Source organism: Strigops habroptila, chromosome Z (genome assembly GCF_004027225.2).
Source record: "Strigops habroptila isolate Jane chromosome Z, bStrHab1.2.pri, whole genome shotgun sequence".
Taxonomy (NCBI): Eukaryota; Metazoa; Chordata; class Aves; order Psittaciformes; family Psittacidae; genus Strigops; species Strigops habroptila.
Genome location: NC_044302.2, coordinates 3,410,454 through 3,433,993, shown reverse-complemented (window position 1 = coordinate 3,433,993; position 23,540 = coordinate 3,410,454). Strand labels below are relative to the sequence as shown.

General features: G+C 45.2%; 1 protein-coding gene across 4 annotated transcripts in view; it reads right to left on the bottom strand.

Moving 5' to 3' along the window:
- Window positions 1-20,162, bottom strand: part of LOC115600716 (kelch domain-containing protein 4-like) — a 29,142-nt gene extending 8,980 nt beyond the window's left edge. Inside the window, exons 1-7 of one of the 4 annotated variants that reach the window (XM_030470001.1) lie at window positions 19,902-20,162; window positions 18,377-18,468; window positions 17,303-17,381; window positions 16,271-16,369; window positions 13,117-13,253; window positions 5,202-5,294; window positions 4,139-4,298 (exon numbers count right to left, since the gene is read on the bottom strand). In XM_030470001.1, the coding sequence (XP_030325861.1) occupies window positions 4,139-4,298; window positions 5,202-5,294; window positions 13,117-13,253; window positions 16,271-16,369; window positions 17,303-17,381; window positions 18,377-18,468; window positions 19,902-20,000 (759 nt within the window). In that variant the 5' untranslated portion in view covers window positions 20,001-20,162. The other 3 variants (XM_030470002.1, XM_030470004.1, XM_030470003.1) reach the window with 3 other exon arrangements.
- Between the last annotated feature and the right edge of the window lie 3,378 nt (window positions 20,163-23,540).

The following is a 23,540-nucleotide window of genomic DNA, read 5'->3' as shown; positions in this document are numbered from 1 at the left end:
ACAAGCTGAGTAGAATAACTGCATTAGTTTTCTCTTGAAAACCACAGAGCTCCCTGTAGTAAACACACTGCATATGCAACATGACAAAGCTTCTCAGGCTGAGAAAACCCCAATGAGGTGGAGTGGGAGTTAGTTATTTGTTGTCAAAGAGATGCCTGTTTTCCCCAACTCACACTGGCTCAAAAACAGACACTTCACCAGCAAGCAGTACACTGGTACAGGAGATATCAATCCCCTTGTACCCAGGACACACTCTTGCCCTGAGCAAACTGCTCTGTCAGTCACAAGAGGCTCCTGTTTCTCCCCCACTGATGTCCTTGCCTTGAAGTTCCAGGCATTTGCTTTCAAGCACAAAACTGGCTTGGATATCCACAGCTTATTGTTTGCACACACACAGGTACATTAGTAAGTTACAAGAGGTTTACAGGCATTAGCTAAAAAAACCCTAGCTCCACTGACGGACAGCAAGATGCCTGTTTATCCCTCTTCAAAGAGCAAGGAAACTGAGGCACAGAAAACTGTTCTTGAGACAAAGGGGAATCAGGGTTCCCCATGTATAACATGCTAAACATGTCTGGTAAGAGAGATCAACAGCAGCAAAATACATCCAATTAGCAGAAGCCCTTAGCAGGCAGAACTACAGCAGGAACCAGTCCCACCAGAATTTGCAATTCAAGAAAACACTTCAGCCCTGCCACAAGCAATCTCCCAGCAGAATCCAATTCAGCTTTGCAAAGCTTGCCACTAAAAAAAACCCACCCCAAAACCAAAAGAAACACCCACATGCTAGTCGTCTTTGGCATCCAAAAGCCTTCCACACATGTAACGCCAGCCCTCCCCGTGGCTTGTAGGCTGCTTGCACCTGCAAGGTAGAGCAGCGTTAGCCTCCAACACTTCCCGGCTGCGTCCACCGTGCCAGTCAGGCACAGTGTGCTCACGTTGCCTAGCAATAGAGAGGCCTCATTGCTTTATACAGCCAAAAATGCAGTGTGCTGCTGCAAGCCCCATCCCCAGCTTGAGAAATAGGTAAGGACATCTTTAAGATCAGCAGGACACCAAGTCTGAGCTCCTTGTAGGGTTGTGAGGTACATTTTAGGCAGAGCTGAGAATACCCACAATATTCCCTTCCTGGTCTAGTGGAAGGTGTCCATGCCCATGGCAGGGGTTGGAACTAGATGACCTGTAAAGGTCCCTTCTAACCCAAACCATTCTATGATTCTGTAAGGGATCGCAGAAGTTGCCTTTATCATTTCTAGGTTGAAGACGAAACAGATGAACACGGGGACACTATTGTGCTAAGAATCATGCATTTCACAGTATCAGGCATGCTCTCGTCAACTTGTGCATCAACATCTCAAGTTAGTCACACTCAGGGTTGTAAAGCTCCTTTTTCACCATTGGCATCCTGGCTGTTCACCAGTTGGTCAGCAAAATCTAGTGGCTGGCACAGTCAAAGGCATGTCTGGGTACTAAGGTTTTTGTCCTGGCTCTGTACATGAGTATTGGAGTGCCTTAGACAAATCACTTGACTTGTTTTGCCTGTATTTCTGCAGCCATGAGAGAGACTTTCTTATTCAGGCCACATGAAGGGAATTCAGCCACATGGCCTGGACTGACAGACATCACTGAAAACAGATCCTGCATGCTCAGTTCTGCATTCAAGTCCAGAAAGTCAAAGCAGGGACCAAATCTCTGTTTCTGCCTTGTCAGCCCATGATGCCTGCTGACCAGACTGAAGATGGGGAGACTGATCACCTGATCAGGAGAAGACCCCTGGCAGCAAGCTGATGGTGTTGCTCAGTCTTTACAGAGCCTCAGCAGCCAGCTGGGTACAAAGATACCTACATTTCCACCCGTAACCATGAATCTCCCGGGGTTACATCTTTTTTTGCCCTAGGTAATGTGCGTTATACCACACCTATTTTGGTACAATACTTGAAAGCAGACTTACAAGGGCTAAGGGAACCACAGTACATAATGCATCAGAACTGCCCACTGCATGAAAGCAGCCTTGCCACATCACAACTCTCGTCCAGCAATGTGACAGCCATATCATGCCCATACTAAAACAGAGGAGCTATTAGGATTTCCACTCCCCTCCAAACCAATTCACACTATATACAGGCTTGGTAGGAGCCCTGGCCTCAGGAGGCCTCCACACAAATCTGCACCATTTTTCACAGCCCACGTGCAGCTTAGTTTTGCCTCTTAAGGAGAAATAAGTCTTTATATGACTTGGTGAATGGCACTTTGCTTGGACACTTGCCTGGTTTCATATGCAAAAAACCCAGTCTTCATACAACAAAAATGTCTTCACAGCACTCCTGAGAGTAGCATCTGCCTCCCTAATTGGAGACAAGAAATAGCTCTACCTCTGTGCCTGCCCAGCTCCAATTAGGTACTGTCTCCTCCACTGTCTATCTCTTATTTTTTCAAGAATATCCCAGTCAATGACTCTATGGGAGTACACAAGCCAAACACACCTTCTTCACTTCAAAGTAAACCCAGAGAGACTTAGCTCCACAATAGGCTATAAGCAAAGATACAATGAGAATTAAACAGCCACACATCAATGAAGTTGTGCTTTCCGGAAGAGCTAAATCTTGCTGAATTAAATTTGGAGAAGCATGCTAAATGTTTGTTGCCTTTGCATGTCAAGAAAACTTCAGAGAAGATTCTGTCCACTGGTTTGGTCAGTTTGTAGCTCAGTTGCGCCATTCCTGCCTGACAGTTCACTTGTGCTACAGAACACACAAGCAAAGCCTCTGTTCAGAATGGCTCATCAGAGGGAAGCAGACTTAGCTCTCTATATTACAAAGGAAGCAAATTTGCAACATGAGTGGCTGTTTCAATCTCAAAGCTGTTCTCCAAGCTGGAGAGAATCTGCACCCAGCTCTTATCCTTGCTCAGTGCCCTGCATGAAAGCTGAGGGCAGCTCTGCCTTCCCCCATACCTTCCACTTCCTTTTTATTAGCTTGAAACAACAACCCAGAGCAGTGCAACAGAGCTCACCCTTGTTAAGTGGAATAGAACCAACTGCAAACATGCATCTACTTTTATATTTCCATGGGGCTCAGTGTGTACTTGAAACCCAGCTGCTTTCAGTAGCCATCAGAAATCCACATCTAGTAAAGCAGGCAGGCTCATGCTTCCTTCCCACTCTCAAGAGTGAGAAACAGGACAGGGAAAGGAAGAGGACAAAGCCCTTTTGGGTAGAAAACGCCTCTGTATTGTTACTGCTATTTAATGAAATGCACATCTGACGAGATGGAGCCCCAAGCGCAGGCCATGAGGAGGCACAAATGCTTCTAAATATATAGACAGACTACCTTCTCCTCCCTTTCCCTGCTTTTCTTTGTTCATTTATTCACATCAGAAGAACAACATGTCCTCCTCCCCCAGCAACGCGCTGCTGGAAGCGATGCCTTTCCACTGAGACAGTAGCAGCGGGATCTGGGTCTTCTGTCTGCATTTGCAACATTAAAGCTTTTGCAGAAGCCTTTTGCTCAATGAAATATTTACTTCCTCCCACCCAGCATGGAGACAGAGATACTTGGACAATGAAGATGTACAGTCTAAAGGGCTATCCAGTATAAATTACCATGATTAACAAAGCAAGAAGCAGAGCAAAGGAAGCCTGGTGCTCATCAAAAGTCTTCTTTGGCTTACTGAGTTTGCAAACTAGTGCTGCTCCCTTAACCCTTTAACTGATGTAACAAAATACACGTCTCCTGGCAACTGCTGCTTATAACCTGCAAGTGCTGGAATACAGACGAGTTCTACCTGAGAATGCTTTAAGTTGTCAGTAACCACCACCATTGACAAAAAACATCATTTCTCCCAATTGCTTATTCCTACCTCTATGATATCAGCTCCTTATATTGGATTAGATTAGCAGGGAAAGTGCTGAATTCATTTTAATGAAGATAAGCTCCTCAATCAGCACACAATTGCATGAAAGAAGGCACAATTAGGAGACAAGATGCCTCTTTTTGTGGCAGAACTGGTTCTCGGCAGCCTGAACCATCCTGTGTACAAACAACCCAAGCGTGCAACTGTATATTGCTTAGTTTTTCCATCAGCTCTTCAGTTTAGAATCCAGGAAATACTGCACCACCTTACCACAAAATCTCTCTACCTGTTTGGAGTAGCCTCCATAGATGATTATGCTGCCCTCAGGGTTGGTAGCCATCTGACACCCAGATCTTGGAGCAGGCCCGATCCCAGACGGAGCCAGCTTGCTCCAGGTGAAGGAGTCCAGGTTGAAGGCATACACATCATTGTAATAGATGTAATCTCTAAAGAGAGCAAATTGGCATATCACAGGTTTTTGTAATGGTCACCCATTTAGGACAGGATAAAGTATCACTGAAATAGCACCAGGAACCTCTGAAGAGGTGCAACACCTTATTAAACTTCTTTCATTTATGGCTTTTCTCCTTCCGTAGCAACCTACAGGTTACTATTTCAGTGCAACAATTTGCATTTGACAAAGGTCCTTTAAACAAGACCTCTCTGGGTTCTTTTTTGCCTACATCGTTCCTTACTACAACAGAGGTTTCATCAACTCTTTTCAGTTAGCACAGTCCAAGGTAACTTAAACCAGAAAACAAAAGATCAAAACAGATTAGAGCCATGTCTGTTGCTGGGGGTGGGAAAATTATACATATGCCCTGTTCCCTTCCTACTAACCAGCTCACATACTGCTAGTGGAAAATGCTCTGCACAGGTTAAACTCCCAAGGACACAGCCAAGTCTAGGGTGGGCTTTTCAACTTGCACTGTGCTCCCAGGGACTGCGCTTATGCTGCTTACTGTATCCGAGACACTACATAGCTCAGCTCTCTTCACAGTCCCCATGACAGTGTAGCTGTGACCTCACGTAGTATGCGAGAGCTACTGAAGATGTTTTGAGGAAGACAAGGCTCTTTGACAAGAAGCAGAGGCCAAAAGTGATCTATTGAGCTATAGCTACAAGGATAAGCAGCTACTTGAGTGATTAGCTAAGTGGTACAATGATTTCTCAAACACTTGAAGACTTTAAATCAAGATCACTTGAATTTCTAAAATAAAAGTCTAGTTCAGTAACAGTTTTGCTGAGGATAATCCCTCCATTAAAGTCCAGCTTTCTGTTACTGGAGAAATTCTGTTGTCTTTTTTTAGAGAGGATTCAATACCACCAGCCATCCTGCAGTAACCCACCTTGCGCTCTCATGGAAACCTCCAAAGATGATCAGCTGTCTTTTGCAAGCAACCATTCGATGTCCACTTCGTCCAGAGGGACCTCCTGATGCCCTGAAAAGCAAAGAAATCCCACATATCAGCAAAATTCCCTTTCCTGGTAGTGTGTCAGTCCATTTTTATTAAAGTCATCGGCAGCTGGGCTGGTTGAGTACAGCTTCCGTTCTCCAGGAATGGAAAACCACAGGGAACCTTGTTGCCTTAATACATATGTATGCTTTTCTCCAGAACAGTATGTGTGCTCTTCCTGTAACTCCCGGTATTTGCAACACAGGCATTTTGCAGTAACAATTTTATTCCTACTGATAAGCCAACATGTCTCTAACAGCACCCAAAGTCTTGAAGTCTTTTCTGCTATGACTCAGAAGCTAATTTGTCAGGAGAGTTTAATGAATAGCAGTTAACTCCCAAAATTGCAAGAAAGGAACTCCAGACAGAGATGTTTTCTCCAAGTACCAAGGAAGAGCCAGAGACTGGCTCAGACATCCATTCTCCTTCCATGCCTCAGGAAATCACGTACCCATAGCATCTTAACTCATCCACCTGCAGATACGAGATGATAATCAAACTAGCAAGACGACTTTGTAAATTGATTACTGCGTGCAGTTCTGGTGGCCTCAACATACGAAGGACGTGGAGCTGCTGGAGCAAGTCCAGAGGAGGCCATGACAATGATCAAGGGCTGGAGCAGCTCCCGTATGCAGACAGGCTGAGAACACTGGGGCTGTTCAGCCTGGAGAAGAGAAGCTGCGTGGAGACCTCAGAGCAGCCTCCAGTGTCTGAAGGGGGCTACAAGGATGCTGGAGAGGGACTCTTCATCAGGGACTGTAGTGACAGGACAAGGGGTGATGGGTTAAAACTGAAACAGGTGAAGTTCAGGTTAGACACAAGGCAGAAGGTCTTCACTGTGAGGGTGGTGAGGCACAGGGTGCCCAGAGAAGCTATGGCTGCCCCATCCCTGGCAGCGTTCAAGGCCAGGTTGGACAGAGCTGTGGGCAACATGGTCTAGCGTGGGGCGCTTCTGCCCATGGTAGGGGGCTTGGAACTGTATGATTTTAAGGTCCCTTCGAACCCAAACCATTTTATGATTCTATGATTTCCTCAAGAACAAAGACATTGCCACAAAACAAATTATTGTTATTATCTTGTACATTAAAAAGCAGCTACTCTGTTCTGCTCTTTCAAGCCTTCCTGACCTTTCAGTTAAATGTGCTACTTCCATTTCCAGGAACAGGAACAATATCCCATCTGTCATATTCAAAGGCTTCATGCGAAGCCAGGCAGCTGGCAACAACATTCCTGAGAGGCGATGAAGATGCATCTTCCTTCATGTTCACCCACAGACTGCACATTATATGAGAGAGAACAACAACAACTTCAAGAACTCTCAAAATAAAAGCAACTTTAAGCCAAACTGCAGAGAAAACAGGGTTTGCTTTGTGTGTTCTCTGCCCCCGTCGATCAATCTATCACATTTTCGCTCTGGCTGAGAAGTCTCACAAAGTGCACGCAGCAAGACTTCTCAAATAGGCAGTGTTAACATGCGTTAAGTGGTTGAAGAATCAGGGCCTAAATAAGTAAGAAACCTGCTCACCACTGAAAACAACAGCAAAACCTAAACTCACAAACATACTGGTACACTTTAACTGGCAGCAGGTAGCTGTAAAGTGCAGAGACAGACCTTTGTGGAGAGAGAAAATGAGGGCCCTTATTCACCATTAAAAATGACAATCTCACACCAGTCATAATGAAAAACTCCAAGCAGAACAGCAGCGTTTGGGTACAACTGAATTAATATGATTGCTTGGCCTTTTTATTCTAACAGAGAGTAAGGTTTTCTAGGCATTTACTGGATTTTTAAGTATCACCATGCAGAACAGCACCTTTGTGGTAACTTCATCAAGATGTGAAACACTTATTTTCTCTTCTGTAAAAAGCTCCCACGTTATTATTCCAAACAATGGCACCTTTTAAAATCTTTTTTTTTTTTTTTTAAAGGAAAGAAGGAATTAAAAATCAATGTTAGCAATAAAATCCTTTTCTCGGAGAATGCTTTCTGCCTTTCTTCTCAAACAGGTTCCCTCCAAGTCAAAAATCAATTCTGAACAATAAAAAGTTTATTCACTGACGTGTGTGTTTTAATAAATGAGTTCCCACAAGTGTACAATTACCTCAAAGTCACAAAGAAAAACATCCAGTCTGGGGCCTGATCTGAATTCAGAGAAGTCTCACTGGCACCTGCACCAATTTGCTCTCAGTCACAAGACTGTTCTCTCCTTTCTTTAGACTAGCAATACAACCTACAAGAACAGATGCTGAAAAACAGTTCCAGGAAGCCTCACCCTGCGCATTGTATCCTCTCAGCTTCCTTGGCCTCAGGGTTACACATTGCAGAAATGAGCTATAGAGGAATGTCTACAGCCTTTGATGTAAGCACATGCCCTCCTAAACTTGCAACAATTGCTCTTAGAAAGTATTTTTTACACAGAGCTATTCACAGACCCAAGGCCCTTTGACCCCAGACTCCAAACATGACACTGGGAAAACCAAATGATATAGTCAAGGAGGACAGGCAGGAACATATAACCATGCTGCCAGTCCAGAAAGCTGCAAGCTTGAAGACTCATTTCCCAGATGCAAACTGTCTCTTTTTACCTGTATCATTGCTCAAGGTCCAAAACAAGAATTTTGGAAATGATTTCACAGACTTTATGATTAATACTCTACTTCCTGGGGTTGACACCAGAAAGCAGACATGTGGGAGGGAGCTGTAAATTCTCCAGACTTTTCTTAAAAATAGATTAAAAGATAAGTCTGGATAAGGACTGGCTCTACACATGTACAGCATGAGTCTGATCAGAACTGCTCCATGAAGAAATTGCTTTTGCTTGTGGAGTTACCCTGGGACTTACAGTAAGATAACAGACCTGAGTTCAGCCCCCAGATTCATGACTAACATGTCACAGTGGCTACAGACTGCCTAAGTGAGTTACCTTTTCATTCATTCCTTCATCCAGAGGATGCCCAGATGAATCTTGGAATCTTTCCATAATAATAAAAGTGATGATGCATAGAACATCCCATCAAAGGAGCATTTCAGGACAAAGCACTTTTATCCTCCAGTACTCAAGGCAGCTGAAGGCCAGGACTTCAGTTCTACATCTTACACCTGTGAATGTTCAATGGCACACACAGACAGCATAGCCCCATGCCTGCACACTCAGTTAGGAAGTACATGAGTGAATATGCAACTGCCACAAGGCACAAAATCCTCAAATCAAATCCCTTGCAAAGTCAATCAACAGTTGCATATTTAGATCCTGATCTACCAAAACTCACAAGACTCATTTCTGGGCTGACAGAGGAGGTCTACTCAATGGTGCAGCAAAATATCCTTCTTTAAGCACCAATGCACCCTTCTACTTTGTGTTGCAGGACCCGATCTTTCTGGTAACATATAGCACATGAGCAAGAAAAGCCATCAATCAGAAAACAAACCTAGGCTGAAAGGCATCCTGCAGCATAGTGACTGCTCCAGTTCTCTCTTGTAAACAGCATTAAACATGCACTTGTGAAATGCTACCCTGCAGTATTTATCTCACAAAACTGTTATGGGAAGTATCATTAGCATTCCAGTATTAAATGGAAGGGAGCTATACAGACTCAAAAGCAAGACAAAGATCCACAGAGAGGAGGGATCTGCCAGTTCCCAAGCACAGACCCAAAGCGTGATGCTCCCTGTCTCTCTTTGAGGGAGTGCATAGGGCCACAGAGAGCTGAATAAGAAAGTTCTTTCCAAGAAGGAATGAGGCAATTAGGTCAAAACATTGCTTAGCTCTAAGGCAGAGTAACAAACAGTTCATGCACTAAGGCAACCTTATGCATCACATACATGACAAGGTGCTTCCAGTAAGTCAAAGTCAGTTGCTGGCAAGTCTTCTAACGGGCTGGGTTTTGTTGTATTTGCATGTGTGTGCATGCAAAAGACAAGTAAATATAGCTAAATGTTGCTAAATATAGCAAATTTTAACCCTGTCAAGCGGTCCGGCACCACTGTGCTTTGTGCCGAGATAACGGAGACCCACTTCCCCAGCAGCCTTTGCAGGCACAACACAAGAATGTTACTTACAGGGATGAGTTATTCAAGGTTTTCTCTTTAATTACAGCTAAGCCTCTTATGGCACCAGAATGGGTTGTGGCATGAACTGTAGGCCAGAAAGGACAACGTAATTGTCTGAAATCTAAGCTGTGGGGCTGGAATAACTAGATTTCCTAAAATTGCAAGTTTGGATTGCAGCAGGGTCATCTTAGCTGTTCAATCCACACAAACCAGTACATTCAAACCCACCTGAAACAGGGCACATGTGGTTCTTCCCATGTGGAACAGAAACAGAAACTTATCCAGACAATTCTTAATGAACAATTATGCTATTCTATTATTTGCACTAAAATGATGTCTTCCAAACCCAACTGAGTTTACCCAATACCAGTCTGTACGCCAAATGTCTATCACCAGGCATTTATCCAGGTAACACTGCTACCACATTGGAAATATGGAATTATTGCTTGGCCTACTACATGAGGGCTTGTTGTACCAGGGCTGGAGCCCTACCATGACCCAACAAACCTATGCAATCCTCCCTTGCCATTTAGTTTTCCCAAATACATTCACTCTCCCAATACCACTAGCCCCCAAGCTGACTCGCACTGTCACCAGTCAACCCAGCTGGCCAATGGCTATCCAAAACGTGATAGACATCAGACAGACATGAGAAATCTATGTAGAAAAATGACAGCAGCAATGGGATTCCCTGGCAAGAAAAGCAAAATGCTGAAGGAAGTGAAATGCAGCACGTGTTATGATTAGAGTTTTAAAAGAAGTAGGAAAAATGAATCCCTCATACAACTCAGCGATCATCTCTGCCCTTTCCTATTCCTCTTTCCAAGCAGACTGTAATCAAGATGCCATACGGAAAAGCAAAGAGGCAGCAGAAACCTGATTTTCACGCTCAGTCAGGTTAGCATTAAAACAAAGACATCCCCTCCCAGCCTCCTCCGCCAGATGCTTCATGAATGCAGCTCCTGGAGCTCTGCCCAAAGATGGGGAGGAGATGCACTTTGTTTTATTCAAACACTGGGACCAGGCCACAGGCGTTTTCGGAATTCCAGCAAGGCTGAAAGACAGACATCCACCCAAACACATCAAGAAGCTCAAATGGAAGAGATCCTGCATGGGGCAGGGCGAGAGAAAAGATCATCTATCCAGGGCATCAAACTTACGATGCTCCCTTAGAAAATGCCTATCCTTTTTTCTACCAAGAAACAATGAAGCATCAATGCCTCTGAATGCATCCTCCCTCTGTGACACGGCAGGCAAAGTGGCATTTGACAACCAGTACCTGGGGATGGAGAGTAGCTCTGGATGACTTGAGGCGTGTGGTACCTAGAACTTGTTCCGTAGGTGGGACTAAGAGCTCACCTTGCCAATCTGGCTCCCTCCTCACTAACTGCAACAAGCCACCACAACAAAATCTCTTACCATGGTTTTAGTCCACTTGGGGCCTGGGATTGCTGGTGGCCTCCTGCAACTCGCAGCACATGCAAGCTCCATGCTCAGCTCCAGGGAGGGAACAGCTGCTTTTCCAGTGTAAGTTACACTCAGCATCCCTGAGGCTGCTCTCCCATGTGGGATAATATGCAGGACGAGCTCATAACCACCTCAGTTCCTCTTCCCAGGCAGGTCAGGTACTGCAGCATTTGTTTTGGGAGTTGAAAACCCTAAATCAGCTCAACAGCAACGCATCTGCAAACCCACGAGAGAACAATTAGCGCCATCGGTGGTGGAGCTAATGAAGCCTCATCTGGATTCTCCGATGGCTCACAAAAACCAATCTCCTGCCCTTGCTCTCCTTGCAGCTGGGTATTAACACTGCTTTCCCATGAGGATTTTTTTCAACCATGAGTTTGGTTGAAATGTCAACCCTTTCTCTTAGCAGGGACTCTACAGTGAGCATCACTTCCTCCCCCTTGTCTGCTTAACATGAAACTGGTAGGGACATAATGCATTTGGAGTTCATCCCCTTCACTTAGCTGAGATGAAGCAAGGGATTCAGCAGTTATTTTGGGGGAGCTGGGAAGGGTGCATTCACATTCACAGTCATTACGTCAGCTTCTGCCTAAAAACAATAGGTAGATCAGCTTGCACAGTGACAGGTCTTTTTAATCCTTGCACCTCTTAAAGAACCATCCCTCGTTTAGGAGAGTTTCTCTCACCCCCACTTCTCAAAGACAGGCAGGGCTCACTAGAGGAAACCTGGCTTCCTGTAACATGGCAAATTACAGTTGTTACCAGATTAACACTGCCAGCTCTGGAGCCAAGAACCACAGTGCTGGACAGGAATCAGCTGCTTACGAATCAAACAGCTTTCCCTCAGCCTCCCAGAGCATGCAAAAGGACTACCCTGGATTATTGCAGAGCAGTCAGCTGCCAAGATCCCGTGCTCCAAAGCATCCTCTCACCCAGCCTGTTTTGGACTCCTTGAGATTTCAGCACTTTGGCTCTATACGTCCTCCTTCACCTTCCACATCAGATTCCCCTCAGTGCTACATTAACATTAACAAAATTAAACCTCTAATTTTTCCCTTTGTCAGGCAATATCAATGCTGCCATTTTGCAGGAAGGGGGGAAAAGAAAGACAGGCATGATGATTCACTGTGTGACCTGAGGCATGTACCAAGGCAGAGCCACGGTATCCGTCTCTGCACAGGTCAGTCTTAACCACCCTCTCAATTGCTGTGCAAGAAGAGAGAGACAGACAACAGGCATCCGCACTCTGTAAGCAGGGTGAAAAGTGATCAACCTAGGCAGATCTAGGGCTTTCTGTCTGAAGGAAGTACATGGAGCTCATAACCAGAAGCCTGACAGGTTGAAGAGCAGATGAGCAAGTGTTCAAAACCTGCTGCTTTCCCCAGTGCCACCTCAAGGATCAGCTGCACCCAAAGTTGTGCTCTGACTAATCCCACAGTCAAGATAACCCCAATGTCCAAGAGAAAGCCTATGTCAAAGTCAGAACCAAAGCCACATCTCCAGCCTCTCAGTCCACTGGATGATTCATCAGACCTCCTCTTCTCTCAAATATGAGCAGCAAAACCAAGAAGCCAAAAGTTAAGAAAACATTAGCAGAGGACTTAAGGCCAGATCCACAGAATATATTTGGATACCTTAACTCCTGTGAAAAACTACCAGGGCTTTTGGCACCTATTTACTTGGACAAGTCTGAATGATTGGCTTGTTTATCCCAAGCAATATTGAGGCAGCAAATGCCAGTTATCAGGAGTAAGTTGGCTCTGTGGACAGATACAAGCTGTCTTCTCAAGCAATGTTAAAACTGGGAAATGCTTGTACTGGTCTTGTACAGCCCAGCCAAGAGGAGCCCAGGAGATGGAGCAACAAGTACTGTTTTGAAACTGGTTGGGAAGACAAGAGTGCTGTTCATGATACTCTTTTCTTCAGTTAAGTAACACCCAAGCACACCCATGCTCCAAAAAATCACATATTAAATAAAATCACTTTGGCCTCAACAGACTTGGAACACATCTTTCATTTCCATTTCTTTTCGGAGGCTGTCCTCTCCACGATTTCTAGGATGGGCACCTCTGTACTCAATGGAGAGATGAGCAGACAGCTGGGAAACCACAGCACTATACCAGGAATCAAACTGAGATCATGCTGGCACAGCTCCTCATGAGGTCAACACCATTGACTTCAGAACACATCACAGAATCATAGAATCCCAGGTTGGAAGGGACCTCAAGAATCATTCAGTCCAACCTTTCTGGCAAAAGCATGGTCTAGACAAGATGGCCCATTACTTACTTGATCTGCTCCCAGGTCTTGGTAGCCAAATGCAGGACCCAGAGATCCTTGTAATGATAGAATTGCTCCCCACTGGGAGATGCAAACTCCCCGCCAAATATCCACAGCTGCCCGCCGGCTGTGGGCACCACTGCTGCCTGCCAGGAGAAGAAGGAAGAGCTGGATCAGACAAGGGTTCAGACACCAGAGACAGAAGAACTTTATCAGTCAAATGTGCAGCTGCCTTCCAAACACCAGGGAGCAGACAAGTGGCAGAGGCTGCTGCTACCCTGCTTGACAGAAGCAATTCTCTGGGGCTGAAGGAAGGGGAATTTCAAATGCAAGTTACTCATTGTTACTGTCCCTATAGCAAAAGAAAGTTGGCCAAAGACCTGTGCTCTTTCCAGCTTCTAGCACTCTTGAGTTCCAGTTATAGAAATACAAAGTTCCCTGGGAAGCCTCTTGGGATTTAGTTTAAACTAAATAATTTAGTTTAACAACAATTGTTCAAATCTCTCTGCTCGTCAGAAGGAAACCTCTCCACAGCTGAGGCTCAGCAACATTCCACCCATACTTTAGTCACATAAATAGACATACTGGGGCTCAGGAGCTCTGGGGCATAGGAGGAAAAGGGGCACTTCCTTCCTCCAAGACACATCTAACATCCCAGCATCAGGCAGGCACAGTAATGCAGGGAAAAGTCTTTTGGGAAGGCCATTAACAGTGCACAATTGCCCTTTGCAGTTTTTGTAAATTATAAAACAAACAGTAAAGAAGCCAAGCTGCAGCACAAGTCCAAACCTGACACTTCTCAAGACCTGAAAAGCATTACTGTTCCCTCTGAAGAAACAAAAACAAAACCACCACACCTCCCCCCCCCAAAAAAAAGAGAACAACCCCCAAAAGGCGACCTCCAAAAAAACAAACACAGAAGGAAATGTGCATCATTTGGACAAGAGGAGACTGTTACTGCTTTGATTAGGACAAGCAGCAGAGCGAAGAGTATCGAAGTGGTTTTTAATACATTTTTTTGCATAGAGCAGCACTAAAACACTGCTGCAATGCAAGCTGACAGTTAAAAGCAGGGAGGGAAGAGCAAGACACTAATTCATTATAATTATCTGCGTAAGCACTAAGGAAGAAGGAAGGCATCCCAAAAAGGAAACTATGTGACTGTGCGAATTTCTTCCTTGATGAGGATCTCTTGGGCTGCTTACACTGTAAACAAATTCTTCCACATGTTTTTTCCAGGGTACCTATCAGAGATCAACATTGGGATAAAAATCTCCTTCTTCAGAAGGGCTCCACTACCTGTCTACCTTTACCAGCAAACAGCGAAGATTTTTAGCATCAGACACATGACCCTACCCTGACAAACCAGCCTATGCATGAAATGATTAAACACACGAGAAGATATGGGTGTGCCTCCAAACAGGATTTGTGGAAAGTTACCTAAACAAAAAGGATACAAGCCTGATTTTCATGGGTATCTAGAACTTAAAAGCTTAACAGAAAGGTAAATGCAACAGCCTGCTCATACTTGTGTGTGACCTTTCGAAGAGCTGCCTCAAAATTCATTACATAGCCAAACCTTCTCTTCAAACAACTGACAACTCCCCTCTGTAGCTGTTCTCACCTCGGCTACATTGAACTGATGTAATGACGCCAGTGTAACTCAGAACTGTGTGACTGAGACCAGACACGACAAATAAAACATGCTCATACAAACCCACAGACACGCTTCTGTTTGCCTAATGCAGAATACACATTAAAAATTAAGCCACAAGTAAGACAAGAAACCAGTCATCTAATGAGGCTGAACTGTCTCCTGTGCAACTATAATTAATTATCAGACAGAAAACTCATTGTTGAAGCACGACTCCCATTTGATTTTTGTGGTAATCCAGCTGCAGCTTCGTGATGCACACCCTGCCTGCTCAGCTCAGATTCAGCTGCTAGACAGCCACCTGCTGGCTACCAACACCAGCCAAGCATCTCTCAACTCCACACCCACAAAGAAACCTCCTTATCACTTAGGGAGTGTTTGAATTTACAGTCTCCTTGTGGAATCTGGCCTCTGAAATCAAGTTTTATTTTAAGCACCACAACACAGCCCCAAAAATCAAGTCAGAACCTTTCAGGACACACAGCTCAGAGCAAGACTGGCATTTAAGTGTAGCATAACAAGGGTATATGAACCTAACCAGCGTGTTGGATCTTACCAGGAAGCTCTAAAGAGCTTTGGCCATGGGTAGGAAAATAATATTCGCATCCTGTATGGCAGCTTTTGAAGTGTACCAGTCACCCAGCCACTTGCTGCGACAGGTAAGATAATCTATCAGACAGCTGGTGAGAGCCAAAGACCTGCAAGAAATACAAGTCTTTTGACCAGTTTCTAATGTGGTGTTCACATAAAGTAAACAAACACAAATCCTTCCTCATCACAACCAGCCAGTGACCTTAATGACACAGGTACAAGAGGTGAATTCTAGGGGAGTATCATGATATCCCAAAGAAAATTTAGACAACTTTGTGTATTGCCTTTGAACACGAAAGAGAAACAGCCCATCTGAAAAGGAAATTAAAAATTCACAACCCAAAGGCAGGACATACATAGTCAATGCTAGTGGTCTGTTGTGTTGTACAGTTGGGATACTTGGCAAAGGCCAACTGCTGCATGCTAGCAGCTACACCCTACAATAATGGGTCTTCCACACAGCTGGAGCAGCAGTATCTGTAATGTCCACAGATGCAGGCCTGTAGGTATTAAGGAAATAATCATGCACAGTAACTCTGCCGTTCAGAGCACTTTGGTCAAGTTTAAATTTATAACCTGACCACCATTTTTGAAAATACAGGATTACGGATGGTTGATCTGGTCCCTACGTGATGTAGCAAAGAGAGTTCATCTTCAACAGAAGAGTCTCCCCGAGTCCTACCAATCCAGCAGATGCGACCCCAATCTTCAGACTTAACCTTTCCAGAGGCCACCCAGAGAGCTTCCAGAGAGCACAAGCACCGTGGATGGGCTTGTACAGGCGCCCTCAGCAGAAGAGGTGAAGTGACACCATTAGAAGGGGAACAAAGAGAAGCCAGAAACCCTGGGAGGGTGGGAAATCAACTCCCATTCATCTTTAGTGCAACGTTAGAACAATTCCAGCATCCAGTACTTTACCTGGTGAGCACATCGCCTTGGTGGTGGGTTGGGGATCTCTACTTTAGACCAGCTGTTCTTCCGGATGTTGTAAACATACAGGTCATTATAGAGATATGTCTGTTAGGAAGAGAAAATAGACATCGCCACAGCTCTCCATTGGACAGGGTCAGTCTGTCCAAACACAGGCACTCCTGACGGTTACCTGTAAATCTGGAGGAGAAGGAACCCAGCACCAGCTTTGCAAAGCAACAGCTCTCCTAACTCATTGGGCAGGGAAAGAGGACAACAACCTCCTCCACTAGACTGGAAGTCAGAGTGCTTCAGTGGACTGGACTGTTCTTTCCCAAACCCTTGGTTAAGCCTTGAGACAAGAGGACTTAAGAAGTTGGAAGTTCAACACAGACGTGGAAGTTAAAGTTGCCCAAACCCCAGAGACACGAACAAGTTAAGGTAGTGAAGCAAGCAGAATCAGTTTACACACCGCATTGGGTGATCCTAAGGCAGCCAAATATCACTAGCAGGCTTGAGATTTCAAGCTATAGTACGTTCAGCTTCTTAGTGTCATAAGGACCAGTTTGTCTCCAGGAACAAAATAAACACTTGCAATATGCAGAAATGCAGTAACAAGAGTGTCCTCTTGCAAATATTTGCTACTGTACACATCTCCAAGGCAGGCAATGCCTTGCCAGCAGCAAAACTACAGAAGTATCTTGTTTTGCAAGCTGGAAGTTGGAGCTTCTTCAGTAGTTATCAAAAAATAAGGGGAAGATATGGCTACAATTAAGTCTGGAGAAATTATGAAGCCCTGAAATATTGATGCTGAGACAATCACCCTGACTCCTTAATGGATTCTAGCATGTCTCCTTCCTGCCAACTGCTCAGGCATGAGACAGTATCACGGCAGAATTAAAAGGCTATTTTGCTCTCATTCAGGGACAAATACATATTTTATGACTGCTGCCTTGAATATCACTTCAAATGAGACTCATGCAAATTACAGTAAAAGGCAAAGAGAGGGTGGAATAAAGAAAAAATGGAAGTATACATTACTTTTTGGCCATTGAAATATTCACCTCCAAAAAGGATCAATTCGTCTTTCTCAGGATGAGCAGAGAGGGAGCCATTCAGCCTTCAAAAGAAAGAGGGACAGTCAAACCAGTAATGTGTAGGAGTCTTGTAAAAGAAGCTTGCAGTCTTAAACTCAGCTAGCACTAGCACCTCTGCCCTCCAGCCACAAAGGTCTCTCCATCATCTCCCAAATTACAAGGCTGTGATATTCATATTCACCCCAGGGCTAAAAACTTCTCAAAGAAATTAACTTCTTAAAAACTTCCAGCAAGATTAATTTGACACTGTCTGAAATCTTCTCCTATTTTAGAAGCATACGTTATAATATAATTTAACACCCCTTTTGACGTGAACTCTTGAATTTTAATACTGGTGTGTCAAGAACAAAAATTAGTTTTGTGAGGGCACAAAACTATGGGTAGAACTGGGCTGTCTCCGATCAACTTATCTGTGTCATTATTCTGCAGCCTGCACTGGTCATTGCTTTACATACCACCAAAGTGTTTCGTAACATGTGGAGACAGATCCCTACCACTACCAAGGAGGAATTAACTGTTACACCTTGTGAGACCAACAGTAGGGTACTGACGCATCCCACTACACAGCCAGGAAAACAGTTATCGTGGAGAAAGGCATTCATTTAACAAGCCACGGAAAGCAGAAATACAGAACCTAGAAGCATGTGGACCCCAAGCTACACTTGATAAAGTGTCTTGTATCTCATGACGCATCCTTTTGCCTCTTAAGTCCTTTCAGCTTTCTAGTTCAAACCCAAAACTTCCTCTTAACCTTTATTTCTCCTCAAAGCCCTGTAATCTAACCCTGCTTTGCCTCTTTTGTGCTGATGAGATGATTACAAGTGGATTTTAAGGCCAAAACCACAAAAGCTTTTGGTTCTTTTTTGAAACAGGAATTCAACATACCAGGTATTTTGTAACTCCAGATATCAGCTATGCCAGATATTATGCCTTCCACTCTCAGAAAATAATTTTACGTAAATAAATTTCATTAAAAGCACCAAAAGAAGTGATAGCAAAGCCTCATACAATCTCTTACCTGGGTGAGGGTGGTGGGCAGGATGACTCGATTACTTGGGTCTTTTTAGCATCTAAACTCTGGAATTCTGCTATCAGGGCTTCAAGATCCTCCTGAAAATAAAAGCCAGACATGAGATCCATGACATGCACAGAGCCACTGCAAACGACATGAAATCAGCATTCACTCTCACAATGTCCTTTTTCTTTTAAAACAAAAAAGAATTCTGCTTAGGTTCCCTTCATTCAACTACAAGAAATGGATGCTGAAGACTTCCACATATGCTTTAAAGGTTGGTCTCCCCTAAAACACTAACAAATTGCTCAAAAGAGCCCTTAAAAGGATGATACTCAAAGTGCACTTAGTGCACACCTGCTATTCCTGCAGCAGAAACACTGCACAAATCTGCAAGTGAATGCAAATCATTTAGGACCTGACAAAGTGATGAGCAACTACAAGGCTACAACCCAGCTAGTCCTCTTCTTTGTCTGCGATGGAAAAATGCTTAAATGGAACTGGAAACTCTTTTCTATTCCCTGCTCATACTCTAGCTGGAGAGAAATCTGCACGTGTTTTTATCCCCTTTCAACTTCTGTCAATTAATACCAAAATCTGCCTCCAAAACTGCAGATAAATAGAGCTGCCAGGGCAAAAGCAAGATTGCAGCTAGGGGGAGTTTCTGATCCACGGTCTCCCCTGCAACCCCATCGCTCACCGCCTCCCTTCAGCTAACCTTTCTGAAGGTGTGGTTAAAGCAGAGATTTCCAAAATCTGGGGATTTCACCTCTGCAGCACGGCATAAGCTCTCTCTGCAGCCAGTACACACGTACAATGGCAACTTCCATGTCTTCAGTTTTGCATTATGGTGGTAACACCACGTTTTGACCAGGGAAAAGTAGCTGTTTTGAGACCCAAATACAAGCACCTACTCTATGAGTGAGAGCAACAAACATTTTCATTTGCTTTTAAAACCAGAAGAAAGGGATAGGGGAGATGGAAAGCAAAAAGGACGCTTAAACTGCGTTTTCTCGTCCTCCTTTTCCAGCTGCTGTCACACACCGCTCCAGCTTGGCACAGACACGTGGAAGCAGTTCCTATTTCACTCCTTATGCTCTTTTCCCCTTTTCCGACTGCCCTCACACAGGGGCGCTGATGGCTCCACACGCTGACCCGCAAGTGTAAACACAAGCACTGCTTCTTCGCCAGGACCGTGCTAACACTAACCCTAAATCTCACACGAGATGCGAGTTTTGTGACCTCAAAATTCCTTCACCTGCACATCATGTACCGATGATGACCTCCAGGCCCCCAAGGGACAAACCCAAGTTATAGCCGCTTGCACTTGGATATCCTCCTGTGCTTTAAATGTTGAAATACCCCTGTCTCCATCCTACTCCACCGACCTCCCGCACCTCCACCTTCACTGCCGGCTTTCCCTCCGGGCCCCGCTTCACAGAACACCCCGAGACCCAAGGGAGCGCCGCAACGCCACAAGGGGAGGCCCAGCGGGCCGGGGCTACCGGCGCCCCCCGTTCTCGCCCCTCACCTCTTCCTTCTTGGCTCTGCGGGACACCTTCTTCTCCATCTTCGCCGCCGTCTTCTCAGCCCCCTTCCCCTTCTTCTCTCGCTTCCCCTTCTTCCCCATGGCTGAAAGGCCGCGCTAGGCCGCGCAGGGAGCACCGTCCTCGCCGCACCGCTCTGGCCGCCCCGGGCACACCAAGGAGCGGGCAGCAGCGCCCGCTAAAGCCCGGCGCTTCCAGGCCGCGACCCGCCTCCTGCCACAGCGGCGTGGCCGCGGGGGCCCTCTGCAGGCCCGGCGGACTCGGCCCGCAGTCCTTCCCGGGGGCCTGCCCTAGCCCGGCCCTGCGAGCCCCGGTGGGACGGGGAGGGGCGTTAGCGCGGCTCCATGCACCGCCTGTCACCCGTCCTCAGAGTCCAGCACCCATTTAATGCATGTTCCTTTTTATTCCTGCCCTGAGGAGACCGTTGAACCCATAAAATGGCCCCATTCCCCTCACACAAAATGGCCCCTCCTGGTGAAGAGAAGGGTTTAGTGGTCACCTGAAAGAGTAAATCAGCAGAAATAACCATTAACCACTGGCTGAACACCTCAGGGACTGGGAGGCTGTGCGGTATTTTCATTTTCAGCTGCAAAGTTTGGAAATGGGGTTTATCCGGGTCAGCCTCAGAGACCCGTGTTGCATAGGTGAAGAAAATCGCATGCACTGCGAGGTGATGCCAGGCAGATGCTTTTTTTCCCTCTGACGGTGGGAAGGAATAATGATGATTTGATTTGTTTATGTGGTATTTCAGGTAGATGCTGAGCCCGGGTAGAATTCCTGAGAGAATACCTACCTTGAACACCTAAGCATGTATACTGTAAATAAGAGCCGAAATACACCTTTAAGCTGTGAGTTCCCTTTCATCATCCTCTTGTGGTTCAAAATTCCCTTCGTGATTGTTTTTCACTCCCAGAGAAGGAGTACAATCATAGTATTTTTCACCGAATTCCCTTAAAAACCCGGACTGTCTGGAAGAACGGTGATTTTCACCACTGTCCAACTCAACGCCTAACCAAAAAGGGAGGATATCCACCGACAGTACAGTTCAATTCCCACCAATCTAACCCAAACATCCAGTACATGCCGTGGAAACTGCAGGACAGATCCTGTGCTTTGAATGTCCACCTACACTTGAACCTCACATCTTGGGAACAGAGCCCCAAAGTACAAAGGGAAGAGCTGGGAAAATATTTTGAGGTTGCAGACAATGTACATCCCCACCAGCATTCTGTTTGTCTGGTTGTTCTGCAAACATTGCGGTTACAACTAAAGCCACAGGGTGTCAATGTTTATGCACAGGAAGGGAACAGAAAGCTCCAGAGACACCAGGTCAAGTGAATGGGGCAATTTCTCAGCCGACATAAGATGCAGGAGCTCTGCTGAGTTCCCTGGCACTACACACAGGCTAGGAAGTCTCCCTGCTGCTTCGGGGTCTTTAACTTCACAAAGAGACCAGTGTGTGAAAACCCTGATATCTACAGAAATTTGGTCACGGATTCCTCTAGGGCCAGATCTTCTTCCAACTCTTTTTAGGGGGACTTTGAAATGAAAAATGCTCCATCTTTGCGAAACTTGCTCTGGAAGTCATCAGCAGGCATCAGTTTACTGGGGAAGCAAGGAGTCTTTCACCTCCTGCACACCATCCTCCACCTGACCCCATATTTGCATTGGCCTTTCAGTGCTGCATCATTCATGGTAATTTCCATAACTGAGTTTGCAGAGATCTTCAGCTCCATGAGCTCAAATTGCATTCTCAGAACATTATTTTCCATAGTTCTGCGTGTAGTTTCAGATGTCCTGGGTCATTTGGAGCTAGCTACGACATGGGGAACTGCGTGGGGTAGAACATTCTTGGTGTGAGTTCTCTGATCTTTTGAACTATATAGTCTAGTTTCGCACGGTTTACGTGCTAAAAAAGAGAATGAAAGGACAAAGAAAGCTTTGCACTGTACTTTGATAATACAAAGCAGAACATAAGCATGAAACAGGGCATGAACTTCTCAGGGATAAAAATACCCTTGCTCCACCATGGTGAGAAATCCTGTTATAGCAATGATGGTTATTTTAAGAGATGCATCTTCTTGAAGAGCTCCAATGGACACCTGGACTGTGTAGATGAGACTAAAGATTGTGACGTGAGAGCACCAATGCCCCAAAACATGAATTTAAGACTCCAAAACTGACTTAGGTGAACTCTCTTCACAGGTTTCCCATCACCCTGAATGGGAACTCCACATTCCCACACAACATGCACGGATGTATTCCTACATGTTCGTGCAAACATCTTCACCCAGCTGGCAGACAGATGTGTGCTCCCAAACACATGGCCAAGTTCAGGCGTGCACACACATGCTCCCACGCACAGATGTCCTCACACTCTCATTTCTGTTATGTCTCAAGTTTTGTTTCCACTTTGTTCGGGGGAACATAGCATAAGCTCCACTTTGCCTCTGTTTGCACATTTTGTTCTACTGCCATGAAGCTGTCCTGTGCTGTTATATCTGGCAGCCCGTCTCCAGTTCTGACCTATACAAAGAGCACGTGGTTTTACTTTGTTATTGTTTTATAGTCTGGAATATGCTCATTCAACAGGATGGTAAATCCAGCTGTATCAGCAAAGTAAAGAATAACAGGCATGAAAGCTTCAGAAAAGACCCAGAAGCTTTTTCCCACAAGTCTTCTTTGTGCTCTAACACTTGATTTCTTTTTCCCTTGTTAGTGCTTTCTGAAGCCAGTAGCAAGAAAGGAATGAATGTCCACAGATTAAGCAGGAGGACATGCTGACAGCACAGTAACTAAATCAACCAAAAATGCATTGCAATTGTAGGAAGAGCTGGTGTATAGAAGGATGAGACTGAAGATAAGCCCTTGCAAACAGAGAGAAACGTGGGGCTGCTAAGTGGGGACTGCTTTAACCATGCTGGTAGGATCCACTGCAATTGGATTTTGATGAGGGCCTGTGGAGTGAGGAGGAGACTGCTTCAAAGGAACACAAAATCATTCCAGCGTGACACCAAGGAACGCCAGTGTGTTGGAGATGGGCAGACTCAGGGCTCTGAGTTCTGTCTTTGCCCTGAGACATGTCAGGATGCCCAGGAAAAATTATTTTCTTTAACTGCTGCATGGTGTATAACTCATGCAGGAGAGCAGCACGATATAAGTCAAAATACAGGTCCTTCAGTCTCCAGCTTCAGGCTGCTATTTTCCTTCTCCACACATGTGAAAGAGGGAGGAGAAAACCACAAAAATCTGACCCCCAGGCTCTGGTGACAGGTTTTCAAAGTCATCCATCTCCAAACGCAAATACAGCTGAGGGTCAAGGGCATGTCCATAATCAAGGCTCACTTTGTAAAAAGTCCCTCAAGTAAGAAAGTCTGGGGTTTTATCTTGGCTGTGCTCACAGTCTGGCAGAGGCCCCTCAGCCCCTGCTTGTGCGTGTAGCACCTGAAACTGGATTCAGACCAGACAGGCGGCTGCTGCAAGTCAGCAACAGTACTTTGCTCCATTCAAGACTTATTTATAACCAGAAGCTGATAATATCTCATGGCCATTCAATTGGCTTCCTGAATTTTCTGTTTTGAAATTGGTGCTTTAATATCTTGAAAACAGAGGAAGCAGAGGAA